This window comes from Silurus aristotelis, assembly GCF_946808225.1.
Source record: "Silurus aristotelis genome assembly, chromosome: 19".
Classification (NCBI taxonomy): Eukaryota; Metazoa; Chordata; class Actinopteri; order Siluriformes; family Siluridae; genus Silurus; species Silurus aristotelis.
Genome location: NC_139592.1, coordinates 20,965,657 through 20,991,055, shown reverse-complemented (window position 1 = coordinate 20,991,055; position 25,399 = coordinate 20,965,657). Strand labels below are relative to the sequence as shown.

Below are 25,399 nucleotides of genomic sequence, written 5' to 3'. Positions count from 1 at the left end.
GGGCTGCATTTTCTATCCCTTTTTTTTTTTTTAATCTTGGTGCAACACGGGATTTTCATAGATAATGTCTGAATACGAGGTTTTACCTGGAAGTCTTAAGGCCTTGTCTCAGGTTGGATGTGTTTTTTATTTAAATGTTTTTTTTTCTCAATCTCTCATTTTTTAAGGACTAGGAATCGAAGCTTTAACGAGGTTGAAGTAGCAATATGAGAATAAAGTCGGCGTGTTTGAACTCCTTCAGGGACGAGTTCTTTGCTCATCATCCTTAAGAAGCAGCATCTCTTTGGAACTGCATGCAGACGTAACCAACATCCTTTAGACCGCACCAAAGAGGCGGTTTTCTCAACGTCTGATTTTATTTTTTTCTTCTAAACAAAATAAGTGTCCTACAGAAACGCTGCAGTGTGCGTTCTTTAATTATAACACTGTGCTGCTGCGCCAAAACACAATAGATTTTCCTTATTGCTAAATCCTAACCTAAAGTACGATTTACTCCACCTCCGTTTTAAGCAAAACATCTAAATATTTCAATTCTGTAATTTTTTCCTCAAAATATTTCCACTTTAATCTTGTATTGCTACGACTCTTCATTTAAAAAAAATTATTTCGCCCTTATGGTCAAGATTTTTCGCAATTATTCTCAAAATATTTCGACATTATACCTAAAAGATATTTGGATTCTATTCGTAAAAATATTTCGCCTTTATGGTCAAAATAGTCGACTTCATTCTCAAAATATTTTGACTTTATGCTGAAATTACGACTTTATTCTCAAAATATTTCAACTTTAGTCCTAAAAATATTTGGACTCTATTCGTAAAAAATATTTCACCTTTATGGTCAAAATATTTCGACATTATTCCTAAAAAAATATTTTGATTCTATTCGTAAAAATATTTCGCCTTTATGTTCGAAATATTTCGACATTAGGAATAAAGTCGAAATAGTTTGAGAATATTTAAAAAATATAACAGCAGTCTGTTGAATTTATTTTTTATTAAAAGGTGTGCACCCCCCCCCACACACACACACACACACACACACACACACACACACACGACGTGTATCATTGACTGAAAAAAAGAAATGAAAAAGCGCTCTTTGGCAGTGTGTTCTAAAGTGAGAGAATCCAGGTCATTAACACCCTCAGCACTTTACAGCAGATTGAGTGTGTGTGCGTGTGCGCATGTATCTTGGAGCCGGGATCACCGTTACAAATTTATATCACGTGCATTTTCAGCCATCTTCCCACCGAGCCCCACCAATCTGCACACCTCAGACAGTAATTGTTTTCATCTTGTCTCCACGACCCACAATTCATGTCACAGCGACTCGATGTGGGGTTTTCTTCCCCGTTAGTTGATGCCAAAACCTGTCACTCTGGACCCTTCACACTCTCCTGCTAAAAGGGAAGACGATTATTTACTTTACATATGTTAAAAGATGACAAACCCAAAAAAATTTTTTTTACTTGCCATAAATCCGGAGGTTTCTGTCATGTGTTTAAAAATGACAGGTTATTTTTTTTTTTCCCCCACATGTCTGCAAAGTCTGGAATTCTCAAGGTATTCATTTCCATTTTGGAAATAAAATGAAGTATTGCTCATTAAGGAAACATACAGAGCCAGAACACTCAAGGGGCTGCAGTGCTGCACTTTAAGATGATGGCATGACACATACATGTTCCTGACTTTGAAAACGGGCAAGAAAGCGAACTTCACTTTCATCCAGTATCTGAGAATTCCTTTTTACACTACAGTATATGGACACCTGACTGAAATGTGTTCCACATTTAGTCTCCATTTGCTTATCTTCTGGGAAGATCTGCCACTCGGATTTTGTGGAGATTTGTCATCCACAATTGTGTTGATGGAGGTGAGATGAGGAGACCTGGGGTGCAGTCAGCCTTCCAATTCATGGATTGAAGGTGTTGAGGTCAGAGCTCTATAGCAGGAGATCTTTAACTCCATACCCATGTAAAGCATATCCTCATAGAACATTTTATGCAACAGCATTCTAAGACACCTTTTACAATTGTGTGCCTCCAAATGAGTGGGAACATTTTGGGGTAGAACCACATATGGCTGGGAGTCAAGTGTCGCAATACTGTTGTCCTTATAGTGTGTAAAGGGGGAAATTTATGAGCTTTAAACTATGAGATTTAACTCTCGGACTGATGCTGGAGACTAATTTCAAAATGCTAAATATCTCTTGAAAGAAAACCTCATCCTATTTATATAATTGTGTTATTTTCTTTAACTATATGAGTCCCTGTAAATGAGCTTTTGTTTCAAAAATCTTGAAAAAACCTGATGGTGTCTCACACACACACCTGTTATAACTTTCATGCTACTAGAAATGTTTACAGATCCCCACTACATTGGCAAAAGTATTAGGACACCCAACTATCCCAGCTATATGTGCTTCCTCCCCCAACTGTTATTCTGAAGCTGAACTCGCACGATTGTCTCTCCAGGCCTCCTCATCTCACCTATGTCACTACCTGACTTTACCAACAGGCTGAATGAATCTCCACAAGCACACACCAAAATGTAGTGGAACATCTCCCCAGAAGAGTAAAGAAAGAGCAAATTGGGACTGAAATGTGGAACGCGATGCTCAGACAACACTTAGTACTTCTGAGCAGGTGTCTGCAAACTTTTGGTAGTACAGAGTAGGTCCACGATTTGCATGCAAGTTTGCGATCCGAGCGGTAGATCGATCTTTTACGCAGCTAGCATTCGGAACATTGAGCACTCTGTGTGTAATGTTGAATGAACCAAAACAACAAAAATAAATAAATTATGCATTAATATTTATTGAAGGAAATTTGGTCTCCTTGGTTTAAAAAAAAAAAAAAAAAAAAAAGTGTACAAAAATTGATAAATCCATACATAGTACATGAGCATGAACATTTAAAAGACTACAGAGAAATTTCCACAAAGTCTTCAGAGCCTCTGAAGTTCCTACAGGTGCACGACTGCCAAGACGCTAAGGCTCAGAAACCATTCATGTTGCTTTTGGAATAAAAAAATAACTAAATGACTTGAACTACTTTTTATCCTTGTACTTGTTTTATGGGTTTCTGTAGAGTATGAAATAATTACGGAGGTGCAGAGAAAACTCGCAAGCAGAAGAAGAGTGGAAAAGTTGAACAGTGGTTAATAATACAGCTGTTTTTACCTTCTGCATTTCTAATAGTTCACCAGTGTTCCATGAGTTCACAGTAAGTTGGAGGAAGCGCTAAAGGAAGCGGACGAGTCTTTGTTTTTGTCCCCCGTCATCGATTTGGCTTTTTGCGTTGGAGAAAAGGGGAAGAGGGATTTTTGTTTTTGACATGGAACAAGATCCGGACCTCTTCTAACTAACGTTATAAAAAAAGATGCTATAAAATCGAGAGACATTTAAAAAAAAAAAAAAAAAAAAAACAGACACCGGACATAGATAAAAAGTACCATTTAAAAATAGAACCTTGTGCCACTTTCCCATGTGGAATCTGGATTCACCCCCAGGATTAAAAACCTCAGAGAAAAGGAAAACCATTGGACGAGTCTTCGGAAGTCGGTGGAATGAAAACAGACTTGCGTTTCGTTTCACTCGTTTATTATTATTCGGATCAGTCATCGCTTTCGCCCTCGTCGTCTTCGTAATAACGGTTCTTCCTGATCACGTCCTCGACCGACTCGTCCTGCTCTTCCTCGCCGTCCCAAAATCCGACATCCTGGGAGTGTTTCTGCTCGAACCCGGAGTTGGATTCACCCTCGCTAATAGGGGAGGAAGGAGGCGTGTCCTCCAGGGACGTGCTCTTGCACGTAACCGGCGGTGGCTCGTCTTCTTCAGGCTGATCTTTCTCTTCGGTGACTCCATCACCTTGTACTTCCACTTCCTTTTCTTCTTCCCGTTCAGCCGCTTCGCTTATTTCCTCCTTTTCGATTGGCTGAGTGGGGTGTATCAGAGCAGGTTGATTGACAGCTGAGGCAGGGCTGCTGGCTGAAAACGGGCGACTGCGCTCTTTAAGCGAGGAGCTCCTGCGGATGTCGGAGAGCTCTGCTGGTTTTGTACAAACTGGGCTTGAGTCGCCCTCTGGTGGCCATTTCGGGCGAATGGGACACACTGCGGCCTCCTCAGCCAGCACACCAGACTGACACATAGCTTCCTCAGTGTCTGTTCTCGGAGGCCAGGAGATCTTCAGCCGTCTTGTTTCCAATGGCTTCTCGGTTCTCTCGGACGCATCCTGAGCTTGTGTCTCCAGCGACGCAGCGAGGACGTTCACTTTAACCAGAGGACACTCCTCCATCATAGGGCTGCTGGTGCTTTCCGGGGGATCCTCCTTGTCCCCCTGGTCGTCTGCGTTCTCCTCTCCTCGGGGGTCCCACAGCTCCTTGTGGGGTCGGTGTCCGAAACCTTCGTCGTAATTCCCTTTGGCCTTGAAGAGCTGGGAGAAGTGCGGCTTGCAGTAGACGTTGTTGTGGAGAGAGGCGTAGTTTACGAGGCTGAACGGCGAGGAGGAGAAAATGAGAAAATGATGCAAACGTTAAGGATTGAATTAGAACTACGTTTCTGAAACTCGTTGTACCTCAGCTTTGTGTTGCAGTGAGTGCAGCGGAAGCAGGAGTTGTGATAAGTCTGCTGGTTGGCGACCAGTCGCTCCAGGGGGTACACAGTCTTCGTGCACATCACACAACTCTCACGTGGAGGCAAACTGAACTTCTAAAACACACACACACACACACACACACACACACACACACACAATTAGATTTAAGTATTAAATAAAAGGTTTCTAGACATGGGCAAACTCAGTGGTTGCCTATAGAGCACAAACAGATGGGGGGGCACCAGTGACAGTATCAGTAGTCTAGAAACGCCCTGGTGACGGTGATACAGTATGGGTTATACAGTAACCCAAAAACCTGTCATTTTTGGGTTGTTTTAATTCGTTTTGGATAGTAGTAAGTCTACTGTAGCTTCTGCTGCTATAGATTGAGGATTCCTTTACGAATTCGCCATTAAGATTTATATCTATATAAAAAAAATTAACTGCAGACATTCCAAAATATTGTAAAAAAAAAAAAAAAAAAAAAAAAAAAAAAAAAAAAAAAAAAAAAAACACCTTACCTTAATGGTTTTGTTCGGCCCGTGCTCAGAAACAGGAGTCGTCGAACTGGAGTCTGAAGAAAGAGGAAAATCTATATGAAGCAACATTTGACACACTAAAATATTATATGAGTAACTATAAATGGATAAAATGTACATTTAAATAAAACGTGTTGTGGAGGGATATAGTAGGTAGTGTGTGGTGGCTTACCGCTGTTATCTGTGGCTGGAGATTTCCTGCTGTCAGGCTCAGGGCTGAAGGTCTGCACAACACATTAATAAAGAATGAAGAAAGCAAAATAGTGCCCTCTACAGGCAAAAAAACAATCCATCATCCCCATCATGATCATCAATATAAGTAGTACGTACCATATCCAGCGGGACCGGAGGGACGTTTTCCTTCTGCTTCCCGCTAAAAACACGTGCCTCCATGTCCGATTCGCTCTGGCGCTAAGTGGAGGAAGGGGGGGAAAAAAAAAAAGGTCACAAAGCTGCTTGAACATGGCAGAATGAAGCAGAGCAACATCCTGACCACACTTCAGCACAGGAAGTGTCCTGAACTAATGCTTATGGAAAGGATAAAGCAGGACACTCACACAAGGGGACGAGGACATGTCTAGTTTAGACAGTGCGGCCTGATAGAGGGCCATTCTCTCCCTGAGGGGCGTGGTCTCCACCATTGTCTCAAACGCTCCTGAAACCGAAAAAGAGAAGGAGTAAGGGGCTGTGCAGGACGCAAGGTCAGATGAGGAAAAGGAAACAGACATTTCCACAGCAAATGAGATCGAGATCACTTGGAGTCAGGAATCGGCGCTTTCCTTTTGCTCTGTCGGTTCTGACCCACGTAAAACAAAACAATCGCTTCTACGGAGACCTTTGCGCTCTCTCTTTATTTACCTTTGTTTTCGAATTCCATTTTGTCAGAGCCGCTTCCTGATGTTTGCGCCGACTCTCCAGAAGCCTGCACAAACAAAACACAAGATTAGAGAACGATCCGATTCTCAGCTTTATAAAAGGCCGGCGCTTGGACCGCGTTAGAGAGCTTCAAAATATAGAAGAGGAAAAGATCGTCAGGTTGAAGACACTAGATGGACGAAATTTGGTGGACACCTCACTATAAGATTGGCATGTCCTGCTTTTTCGAATATCCCATTCCACATTTACTTTCCATTTGCTCCTTTAATAATCTCCACTCTACTGGGAAGATGTTCCACTAGATTATGGGCTCATTCAGCCAAGTAATGAAGTCAGGTGCTGATGTAGGTGGGGTGAGGCCTGGGGTTCAGATTTCACATTTATCCCAAAGGTGTTCAACAGCTTAATGAGCTGTATATAATATAATATAATATATAATATAATATAATATAATATAATATAATATAATACAGTGATCAGGTATAACATTATGAGCGGTGAAGTGAAGAACACTGATCATCTCTTCATAGATATTATTGGGCAGCAAGTGAACATTTTGTTCTCAAAGTTGATGTAAAAGCAGAAAAAAAAAAAAAGTGCCTGTGCCATTCTGCCCGCCTTTAATAATCCACTAATGAGCTCAGGATAACGGATGCACTGGCAGACACCACCGTCTAGTCGCTCTAAACACACTGTCCAAAAAAAACCCAGTCTGCCCCTACACCTGGACCTGTTGTGAGAGAACCAGACATCACACAGCTGCTCAAACCCTGTGGGATTAGTCTGAGTGTAGAACAGCAGGAGCACATCTACTGTCCAAGTTCAACACCAGATTCTTCTCATAAACAAAGCACATGACGGGCCGTGGGTCATCATGAGGGCTGTGATGTTTGGTTAAGAGACACGGACGATCAGTCAATCGCACTTTTCCACTACAGATGGACAGCAGACTTGTACATGTTGCTCTGTGGTGCACGTGGGTGAAGAACTTCAGCCACTGCATCAACAGTAATACAATCTATATTCTAATAAATGAATATTTATTAGATAAATAAATTAGATAAAATACACTTTAAAAAATTGCACACTTCTCCATAAAATCTAAACTAACTAAAAAAACTTTTCATATATTTAATGTATAATTTAATATGAATTTATTTTTCAAGCCTGTATATTATACATTTAAACACATTCGTAGGATTTTTCTTTTTGAACATTTATATATTTTTTTTCTTTATAGCATGTCTTTTCAATGTTTTTATATTTATATATATAAATATAAAATCTATAAATAAACCATATTTTTACATTTATATAACTTCAACAGTAGTAATGTATATTCTAACAGGTGAATATTTATTAGATCAATTATCAGTTTAGTTTTTTTTTTTTTGCTTTTCAAAATTGCACAAACTTTTCCATTAAATGATAAAAATCTATATATTATTAATATTAGGAATATTATAATATTATTATATTTAAATACGTCAAAAGGTCCCCTGGTGGTCTAGTGGTTAAGATGCAGCGCTCCCACCGCTGCGACCCGGGTTCGATTCCTGGTCAGGGAACCATCCCCAGCCACTCTTAGTGCCGGTCCCAAACCCGGATAAATTGGGGAGGGTTGCGTTAGGAAGGGCATCCAGCGTAAAACGTGCCAAATCAAACGTGCGGAGGATCCGCTGTGGCGACCCCTAACGGGAGAAGCCGAAAAGGCTTTTTTTTTTGGATTATATTTAAATACATCAATGACCATGCATTTCTTTATTCATGTCGTATATTATACATGTAGACATTTGTAGGATTCTTTTATTTTTAAACATTTATATATAAAGTTGTTTACAGTGCGTCTTAATTGTTTTAAATATTTATATTAAAATATATAAAGTATATTTATACATTTGATATTTACGCATTTGGTAGAAATGCACCTTTTCCTGCTTTATAGCCTTAAAAAACATTATAATTAATTAAGAAAATAAAAAAAAAATCTAAACCAAATGTACACTTATACTATTGGCTGTTTAAAAAAAAAAAAAAAAAAATACAAAAAAGTACTATATCTTAAGCAACAGCACATTTACGATTTTCCTTTTCAGTTCATTCCAGAGGCAACATTCATTCATTCATTCATTCAGTATAAAGGAAATAAATGGGGGAGTGTTGAAAGTAGACTGTAGTGATATTCACTCACCTGACAAGCAAAAGAAGCAAAGCGGTTTCTACCCAGACTTCTACCAGAACCTGTTAGAAAACCCAGCCGTCCCAAGTAAGTCCTGGAGACTTGTGTCTTGTGTCTTACCTACAAAAAGAGGCCTCGGTCTGATTCCTGTTTGTGCGACAGAGCTGTGTGTGTGTGTAACTGACTTGTGTTTTAAACCCAGATTAGAGCTGGCCTGGGTTTTGTTGGCAGGAGTAAGCGGAGAGGAGGAGGAAGGGAAGGAGGATGAAGGGGAGGGCTGAGCAGCTGGTGAAGCTTACAGAGAAAGGGGGGTTTTCGAATCGGTCCTGTTCCTCAGCAGAGAAGCTGCGAGGTGGGAGACTCCAGACTGGGCTTGTGACACCGGGAGAGCAGGAGGCAAGCGAAGCACAAAGAGCACGAACTGAGCGGGGGATCGGAGAAGACAAAAAAGCTCTTACACTAATCCAACGTACAAAAGAAAAGAGCCTGAAGACCTGGGACAGGCCTGAAATTGCTGTTTAAAAAAAGTAAAAAAAAATTAATTAACGAGCCATGAATGCCTTCTGTTTTCTAATGTCAGTATATGAAAATTTTTTATTTTATCTCATGTTTCATCAATAAAAAACCCATTTCCCATCTCCGAAGCTTTCCGCTTTCCTTACACGCTTTCTGTTTGGTCTTCTCAAGTGCTATATTAACAACAACAAAAAAATATTGCTGTGTTAAAATAAACCATGAATTAATACCCCTCACACCCCATTTCCCAGCCCCCACCCCATTCACCACACCCAAGAGTCGAGCAGCAACATATGGCTGAAATTGAATCTGATGCGAAACCCCTTGTTGACCGCCTTCGCTTTCGGCAGCACAGAATTCCTTTTGCAGCGTAATACAGTGTAAAAAGATGACGGTCGGATCTGTTCAAAGGATTCAGCAACACTACGTCTAGGCTCATCAAAACAGATTCGAGATTATCCTACCAAAAGTGGAGCAGAGAAAGACCCGGAAAAACTAGTTTTCTACTCTATATACACACACACTATACGCAAAACATGGAGGTGCATGAAATGTTCCCTTCAATTTAGCTACGAAACCTGTTCCAGCATGACAGTGCCCATGTGCACACACAACCAGCTCCGTGAACATATGCTTTACATGGGCTGGAGTGGAAGATCTCACGTTATAGAACTCCGAACTCAAACCTATTGAACACCTTTGGGATGAATTGAATGAATTTGCTAAAACCCTTATGGCTGAATCAGCACAAATCTTCAGAAAATCTAGAGGAACATCATCTCATCATGAGTATCAGTCAAAGAAGCAAAGCCCATCATTATTCGAACCCTCTGTACTCCAGGGGCGCTGTATCATGGCTGACTGTGCACTCTGACCCCAGCTTCCTAAAATCACTGGGATGTATGCGAAGAAAGTATTTCAATGTACTGTAATATTTCTTTTTTTTTTCCTCTCTGATCTGATGGGTTTTCTCGGTCCACTAAGCATCACAAATACTAAATGATCTAAACACGACAAATTCAGGGTTTCTCAAATACCCACATAATAAATGTATTTTTTTCAGCTTATAATGTGCTGCTAAATGCACATATGGAATGGAAAATTTTGGGCTAAAGGTCTTCACTCAAGCACAACAGAACAATCTGTCCTCAGAACCTCGCTACTGAGAGCAAAATAAAAACTTCAATCTCTGTGCCTCCCACATGATCCGATCCTCCCTCAAGCTAGCACACAAAAAAAAAACCAAATGCCAGGCTTTGATAAGACTCGAGTGAGCGTGTTGTGCTGATAGGATTCCTGATCCCATGACAGAACCCCAGGGAGCAACACTCAGAACCCGAGTCTTCAGTCATGTGACCTCCAGGCTGCATCATAAGTCTGGAAAAGCGGTGTGTTCTTTCAGAGCAGCCATATGGGGAGGATCAAAACTCCTGACCTAATGGTAACTTACACAACAATAATACATAATATGGACAAAAGTATTGGGGCTCTGGCTCATAAACTTTTCCCTTGAATTGAACTAGAAGACACCAATACCTTTAACCACCTTTGGGATGAATGTTAATGCTGACTGCACCCCAGGACTCCACACCTTCCATCAATACCTGACCTAACTAACAACCTTGTGGAAAAAAAGGTCCATAAATTCTAATCTGAAATCTGATTATTCTTAGAGAATATGGGGATTAATTGTGGAACAAGATGTTTAAAAAAACAAACAAACAAAAAAAACACTACTATACGAATCTCACGCTTAAGTGTCCACAAACTTTTGTCCATATAGCGTGTATGCTAACGTGGAAACGGATCTCACGGTGTTCCTTTATTTATACTTCTAGTTTCCTTATTTGATGATTCGATTCCAAAGAGTTGCATGTTTCTCTTATCTCTTCATTCCACCCCCCCCCCCCCCCACACAGGCCAAAAACCCCTGTAGAAGAGACACAAAGCTTTATTGTCTCAGAGTTATGACTCATGTAAACTCCAGAAAAAGGGAAGACTGCACATAAAAGTTTATTTCTGTTTTCCCCCCAATGCCAGTCTGTTCTATATTCTTCGCTCCGGATAAAAGCGTCTCAGGTTAATTTAAGCCTCGAAGACCTGCTGGAGTTCAGGGATGTAACTGGATCCTGGAATGAACAGATAACGTTTCCTAATCACATCTGCATTCTATTCGAAATAAATCATTGTGCTTCAGCATTTTAGTTTTCTAAACAACATTCCTGTTGTTTTTCTCCTTTTCTTCTTTCTTTTTTTCCCCCCAGTCTATATTTCTGTTCTATATTTGCCATGAACAGCCAATAACAGCATTTTACTGCACACTGTACTGTGTATGGTTGTGTATGTAGTTAAAGAAATGTAAATGAGATAAATATCAATTCATTTTTTCCCCCCTAAATTCTTTCCTTCCTTCCTTACTACCCTTTGCCTTCCTTTCTTTCCTTTATTTTTTTTTCCTTTCCTTCTTTCCTATTTCTTTTCTCTTTTCTTTTCTCACTTTCATTTTTTTATTTTCTTTCTTACTTTTCTTTCTTTCTCCCCCCCCCCCCATTTTATTTACCCTCATTTTCTTTCTCTTACTTTTTTAAATTTTCTTCCTTAGTTTATTTCTTCTCTTTTGTTTCCTTTTTTTCCCCTTTTCTTTCCTTTCCTTTCCTTCCTTCCTTTCTTTTCGCCTTCCTTATTTAATTTTTTATTTATTTTTCTTTTCTACCTTTTACAATTTTCTCCCATTGCATTTTTTATTTTCCTACTTTCTTTTTGCCTTTATCACTTTTCTTTCGCCTTCTCTTCCTTTCTATTTTCCTCTCATTTTCCTTTTCTTACTTTTTTCATTTGCTTCCTTACCGTTTTATTTTCTTCCTTTCTCTTTTTACTTCCCTTCCTTTATTTTCTATTTGCTTTCATTTCTTATTGCATTGCTTTCATTCTTATTTATTTCCTCTTGTTTCTCCTTTTCTTTTTCTTTATTTTCTTCCTTTTTATCTCTCACTTTCCTATTCATTTTCTTCCTTTCTTTTTTACTTTCTTCCTTCAGTTCTTTTTTATTTTTTTTCCTTAGGCTTGTTTTTAAAAAAATGTTCCTTTCTGACATTTTCATTTCTCCCTTCTACTCTTCCTTACCTTCCTTTCTGTGAGCGAGTGATAAGATACGAAGTCTGAAAGATAAATAACTGTATAAAAACAATATCCTTCGTAAACCCCACAGTGGGCTCAGATTAGGCATGCAGACTGTTTATGTTATGAAACAGCTGGAAGAACATCGCAGGTTGGTACAAAATGCTCGCCTCTGTTTTGACTTCATGAGAACACAGAGGACATCTTGTATCTGGTAAACTGTATTCATTCGAGTGATTCGTTTCACTATAAATTGAATTCACTTCTGACTGGGTTTTTCCACTGGGTTTAGACGCCACCATGTTAGCAAGAAGAACCGTGTGAGGAGGAATTATAACAGCTGTTCTTCATATTTCCAACTGTAAGAGATGTAATACTATAAAGTCAAAAAATGAGTGGGACAAATGGCTTTTTCATCCACATATGGTTCTTCCTCAGATTGTTACCACAAACTTGGGTGTACACAATTGTATATGAACTTGAACTAGTAGACCCAAACCTGATCCAGCATGATGATGCCCCTGTGCACAACACAAACTCCATAAAGATATGCTTTACATGAGTTGACATGGAAGATCTCACTCCAGGCCTCCTCAACCTGATAAATTAGTATGTTACTTGACTTCAAAATGTAGTGGAACATCTTTCCTGAAGAGTGGACGTTACAATAAGCACAAATTAAGACTCGATGTGGAATGTTCAAAAAGCACATACGAAATTTTGGTTAGGTGTCTACAAACTTTTGTTATATTGTAGCTGAGAAACCGCTGAAATTTCCACGTGTTTTTTCTTTTTTTTTTGTTTTTTTGGTTCTACAGAATTCCAAAATCTGATTTGGAGCACCAAACTGAAACCGATAGAGATACAGATCCAGGCATTTCGTTCCACCCGTAAACATTGTTTTACTGATAGAATCTGAGCAGTGTTGAAGCACGTCCACGTTCACATACTTGTGTTCTTAAAGGCGAGGTTCTGCTGGTGTTTCTCTCACTGGCCCGAGGCACTCACCTTGCCCTCGAACACCGTTTTGAGGCTGCTGAGAGGCACGTTGGGTTTGTCCACGTCCTCTACGTCCCTCTGCGGCGTCTTCTCCATCGCGGACCCCTTCAGATCAGAGAAGGCAGATCTTGGTGGAGTGGATGCTGAGGGGGTGTGTGGACTTTGGTCAGAAGAGATCGGTTGTTCGGTTTCCCAGCGCTTTTTCAGTGCGCTCAGGGAGCCGGGGTGCACGGTGACGCCTTCGACTGCCTGGGGGGGGGGGTCAAAAAAAAAAAAAACAATCATGAGAGTTTGATCAGATTGTTCAGACAATCTAAACAACACTTATGTTCGGTCAATGTGGAAAACATTCAAAAAAATCATGCAAAAACATCAGATTTTTTTTTTCCCTCTAAACGTAAAGTCAAACAAAAAGCCTGAAAGAAAGCAGATGTTGCTCAGGAACTCTCCTTTCTTCAGTCAGTAGTACGTAAAAGAAAAAACTACACAATAATTTATAACAAGAACGCATAATGAGCTGGTGTCACAATGACAGCGAATTCTTTTCCATTTGTTACAAAAGAATGTCAGAAAAGGGTAAAAAACCTGGTGAGTTTTAGAAACAGCTCCCTCAGACCATGTAGGTGGAAGTGAAAGAAGCTGTTCCAGATGGGAAGTGTTAGGAAATCCCAGCATGAAGGAGGGATTCGGCCCCCCTTCTAACGACGGGAGAGAAGAGCCAGTGAAAAATGTTGAGGAGGCGAAAGGGAGAAGCCTAAAAGCAAAACGAGGGAGGAGGAAAAAAAAAAAAGTGGGCGTTGTGTAAAAGCAGAGAAAGAATCAGAAAACAGAAAATGGTTTGAAGGTCCTCCTCAGAAAAGCAGCTACATGACAACGAAGAAAAATGCCAAGCATGCATGTGTTCCCCTTATCTTACAATCTTTAAATTCCAATTACTTTCTTTACAAAAAAAAAACTCCAGCAGACTTTTCAGAAATTAAGAGAATCCTACAAGTCGATCATTTAAAGAATGAAACACTGATACATGCTGTTAGAGAAGTAATCAGTTATATGGTGGCGTGTGGTAAGACTGCGCTTCTGTTTCCATCCAAAGATTCATTCACTAGTGGTCCCAAACCTCCCGGGCCTGATGCCTCGGTCACATGTCTTACCTCCATCCACTACCTTCTTAAAGGGGCTGCTCCGGCCGCTAACACATAATACAATACCGCTAAATTAAAACCCCCAAGCGAGCAAAATGAACAAAAAAAAACACAGTGGACTCACGTTTATTATTATATTTGGAAAATACCAGTCATTATGCCGGTCATATCATTTTATTTTGTTGTATTTATTCACCACACCTCAAAGGCCGGTCCGTGAAAATATTGTCTGACATTAAACCGTTCCGTAGCGCAAAATAGTTTGGGGACCGCTGCACTAGAACACCATTGTCCTAAAGGTTGTTTTTCACCACACTGCTACAGACACTGGAGACTCCTTTCCATAAACATTAAATACATACAATTAATCTGCTTCAGACTGACAGGAAGAGCCGGCATCGAAGGATCAAAATGCGACGTTGCTCTGAGCGCTTGGTCACCACAAGCCAGTTTTCTCTGTGGTAACTTGGACACCTCCTGCTTAACACCCAAAAAGCCAGGAAAATCGTGAGGCCCAAATCAAAAACAAGCAGGCTTTTGCCCTTCTGCCCCTTCCATAAGTACATTAATATCAAAGTGACAAAACTAAATTTATACCCTAATGAGGCAAAACTAAAGCTTGTCTTGCAAACCAAACACTCCCTTCTAAAGACTTTATGGTGGAAAACATACTGTTTCAGCCACACTGACACTGGAGACTCCTTCTAGAAATGTCTCCTCACACACCAACAAACACTTTGCTCAATAACATCCTTGTTTCAATTGGTTTACTTTTCATATGTGGGGTCCCTACAGAAATCCTACTATAAAAAATAAATGCATTAGAATGAGCACATCAATATAAACCTGTGCTTCGGGTTCAAACCTGAATTAAAGTCTGATATCCAACTGGGCTGTGCTTGAATTCTTGCCTCAGGTGACCATCCTAAGCCCTTTTAGACTAATCTTTTAGTTGTAATGAGATGTAACATTGTACAGAAATAAACACTGGACGTTAGTCAGTCAGTCAGTTTGCAATTCTCATCAGCTTCAACACCATCTTCTCAAAAAAGACAAACAGCAGCTCTTTAACGTCATTAACTGCGTTTCCTCTCTGCCGGACCTCTAGCTGTGTTTACTGGCCTGACAGGCTGAACCCGGGCTCACATAATGACCAGAGCTGACACTGTGTGAACCTACAGGTTAATAAACACGGATTAATGTGTCTGGCACACTGACTGCAGTGAGCAGGAAATCAGCATGTGGTCCATGTGTCTTTGCCTACCGCCGTCTCTGTATATATGGGGATATGCTTGTGGTGTCTCTGCATTGTCAAATGCAGAATATTGAACTGCTTTATGATTTTAATTTAAAAAAATTCAAAAAGCAGCTTTTAATAAACAATACAGAACAATTAAATCGAAAAACAACGTCTCTCTGTCCATCTGTTCTGTGTGCCTTTATCTGTGTCAGTCATGTAGATATAAATGCAGTATATCTGACCATGTCTCTTTCTCTTAACTTATCTCCGTCTGCCTTGGTATCCGCCTTACTGTATGTGTATCCGTCAATGTCTGTCTCTATGTCTATCAGTCTGCCTCTATCTCCATCTGTATGCCTGAATGTATTCACCGACTTATCCACACTAAACATAAAAGGAAGAAAAAAAAAAGAAAAAGATAATAGCTTACTTTCTTCTTGTCAATGTTGATCTCTTCGGCTGCTTTCTGGTACCTGCACAGAGGTGATCAGTTCAAATCAGTGAAATAATCAGAATGAAGCCTTAATTAAAACAAAAACATCCATGCGTTTCACATGCTCTTTCCATCATTCCTACATAATTATTTAATAGGAAAATCGGTTTTGATGTATAAATATATTGGGGGAGTGGTGGCTCCAGCGAGTTAAGGCGCTGGGTTGCCGATTGGAAGGTCTGGGGTTCAAACCCCGGTATCGCCAAGCTGCCACTCTTGGGCCCTTGAGCAAGGCCCTTAACCCTCTATGCTACGGGGGTCCCTTACGAGGGAAATATCAAGGTCCGTGACGTGGGGCCACCTTCCCGTGGGCTCACCACCTGCAGGAGGGACCGTTAGGGACGGTGCTGTGAGGATTGGGCAGCAGTCGAAGGCGGGGGCCTGCTTAGACTGCTGCCCGCGCGACCCGAATTACGGATAAGCGGGAAAAAATGAATGAATGAATAAATAAATGTATAAATATGGCCGTTACGAGCCCCAAGCATAGGTAAAAGTAGTTTTTTTTAAATGCACAATGGAATATCTGGCTTTTAATCAAAGTGCTTACAAAACACAAACAGGTCTGTTTTCACACTTGTTGTAATGAGTCTCCTAGTTCAAGTGAAGTGAAGATTTACTGTTTTTTTTTTTATTATTATTATTATTATTATTATTATTATTATTATTTACAATTGTTTTAATAGTTTATTTGGTCCAACACTACGTTCAGATCTTGTGCTTATAATGAGAGTTCCAGCTTCTGTAACCACACATCTCTGATTTGGGGTCGTGTGAGGAGTGAGGACTGAAAGTCACTCATCAGCAGCTGGAAGAGAAAAAGGAAAAAAGAGATGGTGCAGGAAAAACCCTTAGCTTGGATGCTCCTGTAATCGCAGGATGTGGCGCATGGAAAACAAATCCTACATCAGTGTAGAAGACACTTGGATGTGCTGCTGTAGAATAAGAATGCAGTAAGACGCAGAACTGCTCCAAACATGACTGGTTTACTCCATTAGCATGTTCTCAAGTGTTTTATCCTCTTATAAGAGGTTCGCTAACAAATACAATATTTTAAAGGACGTATTTTGAATTCTAATTATAGGTCCGTTTAATGTTGTGGAACATCTGGGCAGCCCGTGTCCTGTTGTCCTGCCAATTTACAGTTTTAAATGAAATGATATTGTAAGTTTGTTCTAGGATGTATTCTAGTATTTTCTTTGAAGTAGTGAGTAGAAAAGCATTTTTAAGTGTATTGCAGTCTATTAATATGTATTTTATGGACATGAAGTGATATTCTAACCAACATAACCCCTAGTCTGGAACAGATCTGGACGTCTAAGAGAACAAACAGCATTGATGTAAGTAAAAGGGGGAAAAAAAGTTTGCGATAAAGCGCGAGCGGATAAAATACGTACTTTGAGAATCGCTCCGCAATGGCGGTGTTTTTCCCCCGTGTTCCGACGATGGAGAGCTCTTTCGCAGTGACGCGGAGAGACTGGGAGGCCCACTGCCTTCTGTTGAACGAGCTGACTGCCATCTCTGCTGCCTCAGTCTGGACTGAAAAACAAACGCACACAAACTTATTTCAGAACAATTACACTGTTCTTAACAAATGTTATATAACCCTTAAGCAACATTAAGTCATTCCAGGAAATGGCAGTCAAAAAGAACACTTTGAGGCTCTCAGGCTCCCTCAGACAGGAAGTGAGCGTCGTCATTAGGAGTCATATCCAATCCACCTGTCGCTCACCTGAGCTTTTAATACACGTGCTCTCACACGTTCTGAGCTTCTACCTAGTAAGGACAGTCAACGCTTCATCACAAACCTCACACTGCATCACTGCACAAACACGAAATCAGATCGAGTGCAGACTTGTACGGACACAAAACACACACAGGTGATTATCGTTGTAAATCAACCCTGTCTGAAAGATCTCGATGATGTAACGTGCAGAAGGCCAGGAAAAAAGAAATCGAATTATTGCTTGAAAAAAATTAAATTCAGATTATGTGCTTTGAAAACCCAAACACAAAATTGTGCGACGATGTTTTTTTTTTCTTTGTAACCTTCCCAAGGCTAACTTCCTGCAAATATTATGTTGTGTGAAGAACTAGTTCAGTGAACACATGGCCGTTTGGAGAAAGGTGTCTAAGTTTGCTAGGCACGAGTGCGTTTCCCTCATTTATTAAAAGTCCTTCTTTGTAAAACAACTACAAGTGATGTTGAACAACTATATGTCTTAAAAAAAACAAACAGGAAAAATCAACTGAAATTGTGACCGATACAGGAGTTACAGGAGTTTCCAGAACTAGAGAGCTAGAATCTGAAAGGGGATCCAGTGGACCAAGCAACCAAAAAACTATTTGAAACCATGGTGTCCTTTTACATTACAGTTTATGAAGCAAGATAAAATGAAGTACTTTCAATCATCCTTGTAAATGTACTGATAATATTCATATCTATAAAAACAAAATATCAGTACTTTGGTCATTCCTCCCATTTTAAATTTCCAGCCAGACCCCGAGCTATACTGGTACCGAGTCACTCAAACTAAATCTCCGCCCTCCTTAAGGTCCAGAATTCCCTGATAATGCAGATTTATCACTTTAGGTGTGTAACTCTGACTGATCCAAAGCAAGCCCTGACATATGTGATTCACATCGCCGACTCTGACCTCATGACTACATCCATCAATCAAAGACATGGTGAGTCAAAGTTCCAAGTTTTTGTAAGCTCTCACCCAGGAACCCGCCCCCTCCTTTCCCCAAACCACCCCCACTTTCACTGCTCTTCAACAGAGATAAAGGGCAGAAATTCCATTTAAAATCCTTAGATAAAGTGAAATTCGTCCTGAGAACAAAGAGCAGGAGCATGACCAAGGTAGTCCAAGTCAATTAAATGTAACACCTTAAAATACAAATATGATCAGATTAGGTCCTTTTTTTTTTTTTTTTTTTTAACAACCTGTTCCACATTCAGTCCCCATTAATATTATAAAAACCTTCACTCTTCTTGAAAGATGTTCCTCTAGAGTTTGGAGAGTTAACATGTGGAGATTTGTGCTCATTTCAACCACAAGGGTGTTGGTAAAGTCAGGTACTGATGTAGGTGAGAAGGTGAGGAGGTCTGGGGTGCAGTCAGTGTTCCAGTTCATCCCAAAGGTGTTTAACAGGGTTGGGGTCAGAGCTCTATAGCAGGAGATCTTCCACTCTAACCCATGTAAAGCATATCTTCATGAAACTGGCTTTGAAGGTATAATTTGCATATGGTTGCAACATCTAATGCTCCCACTACAAAGATGTCTTAGAATTGTGCCTTTGTGGTAACAGTTTGGAGAACCACAGACAGCTGAAAAAGTCCCAATAATTTTGTCCATATAGAGTATATCAGAAGACAATAGAAGAACGACAGGCTCAAAAAAAGATCACATGACTGTCACATGGAGAGTACAGAAGTGAAAAAAAGTGCACTTTTAGATTCATGATTCCATATTTCAAGACTTCCAAACAAAGATCCACACAAAGATAATGAATAAATTGTTTTACACTTGGAAAAAAGGTTTCATTTACAATATTTCGAGTGGGAGGAATAATCTGTGGAAAAATAACGAGTTGGTTCACAGGATATGATTCAGCCCTTTCACCATTCCAAATCCATTCCCACAAACCACTGGCAGGTCAGAGGCCAGAGTCTCTAAACCATCCAGTTAAACCCGGGGGTTTTCCCCCAGAGGAAACGTCCCCTTAAACGCTTAAACAGGACGACTCAACAACTTGTACTTGTTTCGTGGAAGGAAATGGAACACAATGAACCCGAGAGCAAAACTTTCACCTTGGATGGATGGGTGATGAAACGTTTCTCGAGTAATACGACAAGTTCGGTCTCGTTGACCTCAGCCTTACCTCAGCGCTGCAGCATGCTAAAACAGGCCCCTCCTGATCTCCCTGAGGTCTTTTTTTTTATTTCTCTATTCCAATTCTAAAGCGAGACAGCTGCGATGGACATATTCAACACGACAAACCCTTACAACCTTTTGTCTGTCCTGTAATATTCACTGTTACAAGATTTAATCAGGATTGAGAAGAAAATTGAATAGAAATAAATACATGGCTTCCATCTGATTCATTGTTTATATGCACAACCTTCAGCAGCTTTTAGATTTTTTTTTTAAAGAAAACATGCATCCTTAGATGTCTTAAGAGACAAAAGTTCACCATGAGCATAGAAACAAGTTGATGCCATGTCAAAATCAAAACTAAGCAATAAAAAAAATATATATAAAAAATTCATTCCTATCAGAACATTCAAGGTACCTACACAAAGCTTCTAGACAAATGAATCTCAAGTTACCTTTATTGCAAAACAAGGATTTTTTTTTTCCTAAAGAAAGAAAGTAATTACCTACGATGAGGAAGGAGACTGTGTGGCCGAGTTAATCCTCGTCAAAATTTGATAAAGTCTGAAGCTTTCAGATTGTTTCAGCTGTTACTGCCTTCCTAGGGAGTGTGCTTGCTCTCTCTGAACTCTGCAGGCTCTTTAAGTTTGTGTGTGTGTGTGTGTGTGTGTGTGTGTGTGTGTGTGTGGGAGGGTGAGCACTTTTGTCTCCTCTTAGCCAATGAGTACACAGCCCCCTTCTTCCACCTAGCAGGTAAATCCCAGACATTCAGAGCACAAATCATTGCCCCATTTGCCGTGACTCAGTCACTCTGGGAATATTCACAGACAATTCCAGGAAGTCTCCACCCATTTCCAAATGAGGTCATCTATCCGAGCCCAATCTGATATCACAGTTCTAGAGTAACTGACTGGAAACAATCAGCCATCCAACAGAAATCTTGATTGTGATTGGTCCGAAGTGGTCTTTTTGTTTTCAGCTTGAAGAGCAATTCCATATCCTGCAAGGCAAAGTCTTATATCAATGCCCTCGTTTTAATATGTTTAAGATGTTACCTGTTTCTGTAGTGCGCAAAAACTAGTGTCTAAACAACAAGCAGATTAAAGAAGTGTTGTTCATCTGACAAATAAAAATAAGAGGACTGTCGTTTATTTTATGGAACGGAAATCCAGTGCCAGTAGGTTTTTCTCCACAGGAAAATCTTCAGCACAGAGGCGTTTGTGCTTTCTGGTTTTCACAGTGAAATGAAAAGATGCGTTTGTCGTCTTAACTTCAAGGAAACTAAAACAAGAGGGGAGTGTCGAGGAAACAACTGTTATACTATATTTAATCATCACTGTACGATTTTTATAGTCCTTTGCGATCGTTGCTTGACACAGTGTACGAACGTGTCACACTGTAGGACCTCAGTTGTCATGATGTCAGACTCTAAGACAGTCACAAACTGACGCACAGTAGAAAAAGACTCGTCCATCATCCATCTGTGACACGTTCCTACGTGTTCTCTTGCTACCGGTAGCTAGCAGCAAACAAAAATATCTGTAGCGTTAATTGTTTGAGACACGCCTCGATAATAAAATCATCATCCAAACACTTCTTGTCCCTCTATGACTCAATAAGTTTCTCTTCTCACTGTACTGTCCACCTGACTGCCAGAATTTCTACGGAGGAAACAAATGATCGCAGCGGCCCTTAATCGGCTTTTGGTGAACAAACTAGTGATCAAAGATTATAGGAATCTTTTAGGATTTTCAAAATGTGTCTCAGACGAACTAATCGTGGTCAAAATCGTAGTAACAGCAACTTTTACAGCAGCATGTAACAAAGAGATAAAAAGCACAATGTGTTGTATTGGTTGTAGTTGCTGTCAAATCACTGTGGCATCATAAGAGCAAAAAAAAAAGACTTTAGGGAATGACGTTATTGGAAAATAGAGAAAATGGAGTTAAACATGCTCCTGAGGTTCCAGTGACCACTGTTCCTGCCCATCTCCCCTCCGTGGATCTTCCCACTTCGTCCAGGCCTGCATCTGAATAGAGTTCTCTTCAAATGGAGGCCACTTTGTGAAGCTTGGGACGGTTTCTTATCAACGCCTTGGGTGGTTCCATGAAATTCCGGAGTAAGAACGGGCGCTTTGAGAATGGATTTGGACTGTAGTTAATGTCAACAGTCTGCTACAATGACTCACGACTACTTTTCGCTTCTAATCGTCATCACTGCACCCCACAACATCGTATATCTTCTATAAATGGACATTCGGTGCAACCCAGATGAGGATGGGTTCCCTCTTGAGTCTGGTTCCTCTCAAGGTTTCTTCCTTTTACCATCTCGGGGAGTTTTTCCTTCACCACAGTCGCCACCCAGCGGGGCTCATCAGGGACAAACTTACTTTTAAAACAACATTATTAATTAATACTTATATTAATCACCACATTATCTGTGTAAAGCTGCTTTGAGACAATGTTCATTGTTAAAAGCGCTATACAAATAAAAATGAATTGAATTGAAAATACAACTAAGAGACTCAAACCTGTTCCAGCATGACAATGCGCCTGTGCACAAAGCCAGATTCATGAATATATGCTTTACATGGGTTCCAGTGGAAGGTCTCCTGCTATAGAGAAGGAAACCCTATTGAACATCTTTGGGATGAATATGAATGGTGACTCCACCCCAGGCCTCCTCACCGAACCCACATCAGTACCTGACTTTACTAAAACCTTTGTGGCTGAATGAATCCCCGCAAACACTCTCCAAAAACCAGTGGAACAACTTCCCAGAAGAGTGAAGGTTACTATAACATCAAATGGGGACTAAATGTGGAATGAGATATTCATGAAGCAGCCATGAATTCCTCAAATTGTTTCCTCAGGCACTCATTTACCTCATGCATTCAAACAGACAAATATTTACAAGGCTGTAATTTTTTTTTTTTCATGGCTTCAGACTTCCCATGGCGATTAGTTTCCAAACCCAGAGCTCTATGAACCTACATTGCTCTACAAACAGGCACTTGTAGCAGTTACTTGTAAAACATTTATTCCTTGTCGAACATGTTGCACATATGGAGCACACTAGCTTTATTTTAGGTGCCTTAACCCACAAAGATGCCATTGAGTCTATACTCAATGACCAGGAATGAATTCCCATCACTCTTTTTACACAGCAGGCAGTGATCTGTGAAATCTGTTCAGGAAACAGAGTTCTCCGATACGGAAATGGATGCAAAAGGGGAAAAATGAGAGGATGTTTGGACTTGTTGATGCAGATCTCCTACTAGAATTGATCGCTGCTCCCATTTCTGGTGCCTTTCAACGTATCAACTTTCGAAGGTTTGGTTTATTCAATAGGTTTTTGTTTGTCAGTCGTTTCATATTCATGCTCATGGTTTCAACCAGAGATCCAATCTAACAGTCACATCTGACATAACCCTCAATGAGAAACTGAGCCTCAGTGCAAAATAATGAAATGTTTTTACTTCCCCAATGTACTTAAAGTATTTGTACATTAATGACACATTTTTCCTTCGCTGCATTTTAATGTCAGATGTTTACCATACCACTTTTCAGAAAAACAGTGTTCCTCACTACTTTGAGGTGAATACTTAAATTGCGTGAAATGAGAAGCTGTTATGAGACCATGAGAGAAACCTGTACGATCCTCATCGAGGGGTTGTGTGGCGTGAGGGTTCTCTCACTGTGTGTGTAATAATTCCATCTTAAAAAGCTGATAATGCACAGGAGAATGGAGCCCTGAATTGCAGAATTCATTCAAATCCACAATATAAGTACAAAAGTTTGTGAACAACAGACCATAAGATCCATATGTCCTTTATGGACATACTATTCCACATTTAGTCTGCATTACAATAACCACTTATCTGGGAAGATGTTCCACTAGATTGTGTACGTGGACATTCATATTCATATCAATCAGAAACAAGGGCTTTAGTCAAGTTAGGTATATGGTCAAGTTAAGTATATGTTCATGAAGCTGGCTTTGTACACAGGGGCAGTCATGCTGGGAATTTTCATTTCACTGCATCCAAAGACACCATATACAATTGTGTGGCTCCAATTTTGTTTGGGGAAGAACCACATATGGCTGGAAACCCAATACTTTCAGTTTCAGATCAGTACTTTAACTTTTGTTTCTTCAGTCCTTTCTAAAGCAAGAACTTTAATTGTAGCTATATTTTAACAGGATTTTTGTACTTCTCTAGCACTAGCTCTTATCCTTCTCCTAAAGGCAGTGTGACGTATCTCAGAAGCTACCGTTAAAAAAACTAACTTGTCTGATCCTGAAGAAGCTTCTACAGCTTGGAAAAAACACCTGTTTTCACAGTACTGCCCTCCAGGTTGTCTTTCCAGAATGTTCTGAGTCATGCATGTTTTTTTCCACCCTACTACTTCCTTCTGTATATTATCCAAAATTTGATCAATAGGTGCCAAAGCATCACATGACCACCTGAGAGGTTAGTAACTAAACACTTTTAGAATCATTTGTATAAAGAAATGCCAAAAATACATGAAAAGATAAAAGCACTGAACTTACTCTTTTCTCTGTAGTGTACTGGTGTTTTAATCAAGTCCTTGATAACGGTTTGGAAATCAGACACAGCCCAATCAGATCAGCACAATTTCTCTCAACCCTGTATGATAAACAAATAAACATGTGTAAATCGTGTCCTGACTGTGGGACAGAGGTCTTTATGGTGATTTGCTGGTTGTTTTTAATCATCTGTGGCCACAAATAAATAAAGGCCCCATCAAGGCCACACGTTACGCATCAGTGAAGACTCAAGAGACCTTTTTAATTCGACTAAAAAGGCCGAAATTTAGAAATCTATGAATGTAAAGATGATATAATAATTAATATTAAAATTCTGTTTTGGGTTTGTTACATGGATAAAACATTAGCTTGTGTTTGGAAAAAACACTTAAGGCAATATTATTAACAGCAAATAAAGTCATGGCCACATTGCAATCACTTGAAATGATCTCTCACCCATGCCTACACTTAACACCACCAACAAATGAGATAACCAGGAAAGCAGGTAAAGTTAACCAGTACTCCTTCTGGGTCACATTTTGTGCAGCAAATCCCAATTTCTGTTGTATTCCTCACATTATAACATCACAGACTTGAAATCAGAACATACCTTTGAGAGTCCACATCAGTGTGAATATATTTTGTAATGCAACATTGAGCAAGACACCCAACCACATACCTACTCACCTCCAACACCACCAGCAACAACACCACACAGTGCACATGTACACTACACCTTAACTACAACTACTCTCAAACAACCGCCACGGTAGCGTGTGACGTCACCCGCTATTTAACATATTCATGAACCACCTGTTTTCATGCTCAATGGTGGAAATTTTTATTATTATTATTATTATTATTTTAAAAAGCTACATTAGTTGATATTACTTGTAACACACATGCACACATAAACTACTTAGGTTTATATATCTTCACGTTTAAATTGTAGATCCTATAGGTATATATTATATTATATTATATTATATTATATTATATTATATTATATTATATTATATTATATTATATTATATTATATTATATTATATTGATACTTTCTTTTCAATTCCATTTCTCATTTTTAGATTTAATACCTACTTAGGTTACTTTATTTAAAGATGATTAGAGCCATAAAAATGGCAATTAAAAAAATTTTTGCTTTTATGCACCAAAATAAAACATCTGGAACAAGTTTACCAATCATCATGTGGCACAGATGTTTAGCTTAAAACATTTACCTTTTCGGTTTATTTAGTCAATTCCATTTTTATTAGA

General features: G+C 39.7%; 1 protein-coding gene across 4 annotated transcripts; it reads right to left on the bottom strand.

Annotated features, from left to right (window-relative positions):
- Positions 1-2,798: 2,798 nt before the first annotated feature.
- On the bottom strand, positions 2,799-24,897 carry lima1a (LIM domain and actin binding 1a). 4 transcript variants are annotated; one of them, XM_083569653.1, is made up of 12 exons: positions 24,804-24,897; positions 24,128-24,224; positions 17,093-17,234; positions 15,636-15,678; positions 12,833-13,072; positions 5,995-6,058; positions 5,694-5,791; positions 5,467-5,547; positions 5,309-5,360; positions 5,119-5,171; positions 4,577-4,710; positions 2,799-4,493 (listed from the first exon to the last, which is right to left on the bottom strand). In XM_083569653.1, exons 3-12 carry the CDS (start codon positions 17,212-17,214, stop codon positions 3,617-3,619), a joined length of 1,764 nt encoding a protein of 587 aa, XP_083425779.1. In that variant the 5' UTR covers positions 17,215-17,234; positions 24,128-24,224; positions 24,804-24,897; the 3' UTR covers positions 2,799-3,616. The 4 variants fall into 4 exon arrangements, with proteins under 4 accessions (XP_083425779.1, XP_083425777.1, XP_083425778.1 ...); XM_083569651.1 differs by lacking the exons at positions 24,128-24,224; positions 24,804-24,897 and adding an exon at positions 20,080-20,358; XM_083569652.1 differs by lacking the exons at positions 24,128-24,224; positions 24,804-24,897 and adding an exon at positions 20,084-20,257.
- Positions 24,898-25,399: the final 502 nt, after the last annotated feature.